Source organism: Otolemur garnettii, unplaced genomic scaffold (assembly GCF_000181295.1).
Source record: "Otolemur garnettii isolate 467f Iridium unplaced genomic scaffold, OtoGar3 scaffold00018, whole genome shotgun sequence".
Classification (NCBI taxonomy): domain Eukaryota; kingdom Metazoa; phylum Chordata; class Mammalia; order Primates; family Galagidae; genus Otolemur; species Otolemur garnettii.
The window spans coordinates 7,254,876-7,259,488 of record NW_003852413.1 but is presented as its reverse complement, the minus strand read 5'-3'; the positions used below and the strand labels follow the sequence as shown (position 1 = coordinate 7,259,488).

The window sequence follows — 4,613 nt, the reverse complement described above, 5'->3', positions numbered from 1 at the left end:
CTACTTGGGAGGCTGATGCAGGAGATTCACTTGAGCTCAGGAGTTGGAGGTTGCTGTGAGCTTGATGCCACAGCACTTTACCCAAGGGGACAGCTTGAGGCTCTGTCTCAAAAAAAAATAAAATAAAATTTTGAATTAGATCTTTTATATATTTTCCATATCTCCATTTAATCTATTGAACATATGGAAAATAGGTATCACAACTGTGTTAATTTCGTTCTCTACTGACTCTAACATCTGTTTCAGTTCTGGGTTGGATTCAGTTAATCGATTAGTTCCCTCATGATGAATGGCGTTTTCCCGCTTCTTTGTATAACCATTCTCATACCTCATAATCTGTGGCTGTATGACAGACGTTGTTTTCCCTCGCTAGTGCTGGCATTTTTTATTTTCTGCTAAATCTTCTTAAGCTTTATACTGTGGGGCAGTTGAATTACCTAGAAAGAATTTGAATCCTTGAAGACTTGATTTTAAGATGTGTGGGCCACATCAAAGCAGATTGTAGGGCTAAGTATTCCCCACTACCAATACCAGATACTTAATGAATACTCAATATATTATATTATGAGTTTTTCCAGTCTGGTTCATGGGAACAGGTATGACTACTGGCCCTGTGGGAGAGTGTTTCCACTCATCTTTGGGGCGGTGCTCTGCATAGCTCAGGTAGTTCCTTATTCACATGCACTGCTCAGGACCTTGTTGAATACTTCTGTGGATCCCCTCTGCAGACCTTTAGGATCATCCCTTTCTCAACTCTCTCTTCTCTAGGTATTAGGCTGTCTCCCAGGTAAAGTGGTATCCCATGAAAGGCTCCCTATAACCACTGATGCTCAGCACCCCTTCACTGCTCCTAAGGACAGGGTTGCTAGCCACTTTGGGGCTGGAACTCCAAGTTAGCTGGTGGCCCTCAAAACAGTCTCCCTGCTCCACTTGGGTTCCCTTCTCTCAGTCTCCATCCAGAAATCCATGCACCGCAGTAATCTGGTAGCCATGTGGCTCCCCTTTTCGCTTACTTTCTCTCCTAGATCACTCTAATGGGGTACCTGATGTCCAATGCCTTGACAACCTCAGTTTCACTTATTTTGTGTGTTTTATTTACCATTATTTGAGGCTGGAGGTAAATCTAGTCCCTGTCACTTGACTTTCCCCAGAAGCTGAAGTTGTACAGTTTCCTTTATTTCTACAGAAAGGAGCATGTACGGACAGACGTACCTGGGTGTGTGGGGGGAGGGGACGACATTCTTCCCCACCTCAGTGGAGACAAGATGGGGGGCAGCAGACTCTGAAAGGGACCCGTGTAGGGCACGTGGCCCCGCCTGGTCTCTGCATCCATTCCTCTTTGCAGGTCTCACTGAAGCTCCCAAAGCAGATGGGTCTGAGCCTGGAGTCCCCAGAAAGTCTAAGGGGCAGTCAGAGGAGAAGGGATAGCATGTGGGACAAGTGGCATAGGCTCTCTCCTCTGCTAGTAAAACTTTGACAGTAGTAGGTTGGAGTACCTCACCCTGACCCCTGGCCAGAGATGAGTATGGAGAGATAGAGCGCCCAGGGAGAAGGAGCTCCTAAGAGTTCTCAGCCCCCCTTGGGGCAGGCAGGACTCTGTAGTAATCTGGGCCCGGGTTCCTGGGGTTCATGTACCTCCCTCTGTGTCTGATGAGTGGAAAGATAAACTTTCAGAGTGTCACAGTGAATGGTACAGACCTCAGAGAGTCAACTGGAGGCTCCACTGGAGTGTGACTGGCAGGATTATATGGTTCCAAGGAAGGAAGAGCCAGTGCACAGTGACCAGGATGGGGACTGTGTCTATTCAAGCTCTACTACCCAAGCCTAAACTGCAACATGTCCTGATTGTGGCATGGGGCCGTGAGGACTGCTGTGCTGGGCTCTTAATCTGCTGCCACTGTTGGAAGGGAGCACAAGCCCTGCCCAATGGATAAGCTCCTGCAAACCGGGGCACAAGGACCTCAGACATGAGCCTCTCAGGAGGTCTGCCTTCTGGAGGAACTTAGGAAGACAACATCAGGAAGCCCAAATGTGCAAATGGAGCTGGATGGGATTCCATGCCCCCAGGAATGTAGCTGTTTGACTGTGAAGGCCTTTCTGAACTCAGTATTATACCACAGCACCTTGACTACCCTGGTCCTCTTTCCCCCCAGGTTGGATATGAGATGGGGTTGGAAACAGTGCCTGTGATGCCCAGAAGACCGTGAAGAGCAGAGCACACCAGTGTACCAGAGGCCCAGGAAGGTGCTGGCAGGGAGTGGGCCTCTGGATACCATGGAAGGTAGACCCTATGGCCCATGGACTGAAAATGAGACCACCATCTTGTCCCCTGTGAGCAACAGACATGGACATAGAGCTGCACAGAGACATAAATAAATATTCCTACAAATGCTTAATCCATCCTGGAGGAGGCCTGGTAGCCATGGGGCACATTAGAGGGACCCTGTCCTTCCATCCCAAGTACTAACTATAGGCTATAGAAGACAGCCTTAGTCTAGTGTTTTTGTTGCTTACAAAAGAATACCCAAGACTGAGTAGTGTAAAAAGGAAAGGAATTTATTTCATACAGTTGCAGAGGCTGAGAAGTCCAAGCTGGAGGGGCCCCACCAGGCAACAGCCTTCTAGCTGCTGGAGTCTCTGCAGGGAATCACATGTGGAAGGAACTGGGTGTGTCATCTCAGGTCTCACGTTCTCTTCTCTACAGCCCCCAGTCCCACCCTATGACACCCACCCATCAATTAACCATGAATAGATCACTCCATTCTCAAGGGCAGAACCCTCCTGACACAGTCACCTGTTAAAGGCCCCTCCTCTCCTTCCTGCCACATTAGGGATTGTGTTTCAACAGGAGTTTTAGAGGGGACAAATATTCAAACCATGGCAAGCACAACAAAGCATAGCAAGACTTCAGGACTCACTGTCCTCTGCCCCAGAGACCACTGAGGGACAGTTAGTACACTCGCGTGGGACGCCCGGGACCGGGGCAGAGTAGGCTCCCTTGGGTCAGTGTCCACCTTCACTTCAACGGCACACTCAATTCCATTTATCTTGAGCCGACACCAGCAAGTGTCAGCGTTGTCTCTCTTGAGCTCCATCCTGCATCTGTCCATGTCAGCCCCTTGACACCACCTCTTCCCATAGGTTTCCCACTCTTGGTCATAACTACACTGCATGGTCGATGAGTCCAGTTCTGGGCCACTTGTTGTTTCTGGAATGGTGACTGGATTTCTGGTAGTGGAGTACCCTGGGGAGAAAAAAAATCCATGTAAAAACCACTGCAAGGGCAGGACAACGGATTAGCTCCAATATCCAAGTATCATTCATGAGTTCGACCAAACTCATGGAGAAAATAATAGCTTCCCCATGACAGACCTGTGCTTTGTCCTACAATATTCTACTGAATCAAAACCACGAGAGAACACTGCCACAAACCCCAGAGAAATAAAATTGTCAACATTGAGTAATAATAGCTTCTCGTAATTCACCTTCTCCACCCACAAAAAGCCAACACATCTTTATATTTCTTGAAATGTTCTATAGCAACTATCTTTGTACTATATTCACCTGATGGGGAGAAAATATCAAAAGACTGATTTCCTCAGGGGAATCATGTTGCCTCGACTCTCGACTATTCCCGGTGGTTCTAACATTGTCAACTGGCTCTGCTGTAGTAACCCAGCCTAGAGGACAGCCTTTGACATCCACTGAAACAGAGACACCAACTGTTCTCCATGGACTATGGGATCTCGATTTATCCATATGTTGTTATAAATTCCAGTTTCAAAATACCACTAAGAGCTAACCTTTAGGGTAAATCAAGTAAAGGTTACAGGTAAACAGGTTTGCCCATTCTATGTCCCCTTCTATCTTGTAAAATCTTTACTAAAATCAGTGGTGATGATGTGTTGGTAGAAACCACAGACAGAAAGAGCCAATTGAGTGTCACATTAGATGTAAACATTTTTAAATATAAAAGGGTACTTTCCCGAATGTTATGCTAATGTATATTCAGTAAGATAGTTAACTGTTGGTGGGAGGGGGTGAAATAAACACAAAAACAAGCCAAATACGTAAATGGACAAATAACCATGGGGGGAAATAATCTAAGTTATCATAGAATCTATCAAGACAAAGGCTCTGTTTACCTTATTTATAAGTAAATAAGGTTTACCTATAAACCTTACTCCAAAAGCTTTATAGGTAATTGCTTTTTTAATTCTAAGGAAAGAAAATTCCTCTGGCCTATTTCTGACAATAAACCTAAACAAAGGCAGCACAGAGATGGCTACAGAAAGGGCCACACCCGGAACACAGTTCTGGGGCTGAGTCCTGACTGCTGCACTCAGCCCAGACAGCTCTGTGGCCCCAGGCCCGTGGCTGTGGCTGGTGCTGCCCTTGTCCAGGTTCAGCCAGTGTGTTGACAGTGACAGTCTCCACTCTACATCCAGACTTCTGGCTGCTCTGGAAACAGGAAAAGACCTGACATCACAAGGCCACTCCCTGCATGGGGAAGACAGCAGCAGTGACCAGGGCTGGGCCTCTCAGGCATCTTTGGCTCCCCGAGCTGCTGATGCCTCTCTCCTTCCCAGGGTCTCTCCCACCCTGAGGCCTGG

The 4,613-nt window shown here is 47.2% G+C and overlaps 1 protein-coding gene across 1 annotated transcript in view; it reads right to left on the bottom strand.

The window, feature by feature from the left end:
* Positions 1-2,870: 2,870 nt before the first annotated feature.
* LOC111724014 (CMRF35-like molecule 4) overlaps positions 2,871-4,613 on the bottom strand; it is a 3,183-nt gene continuing 1,440 nt past the window's right edge. The window contains exon 2 of the mRNA XM_023511203.1: positions 2,871-3,244. Coding sequence (XP_023366971.1) covers positions 2,871-3,244 — 374 coding nt within the window. The remainder of the gene's footprint in view (positions 3,245-4,613) is intronic.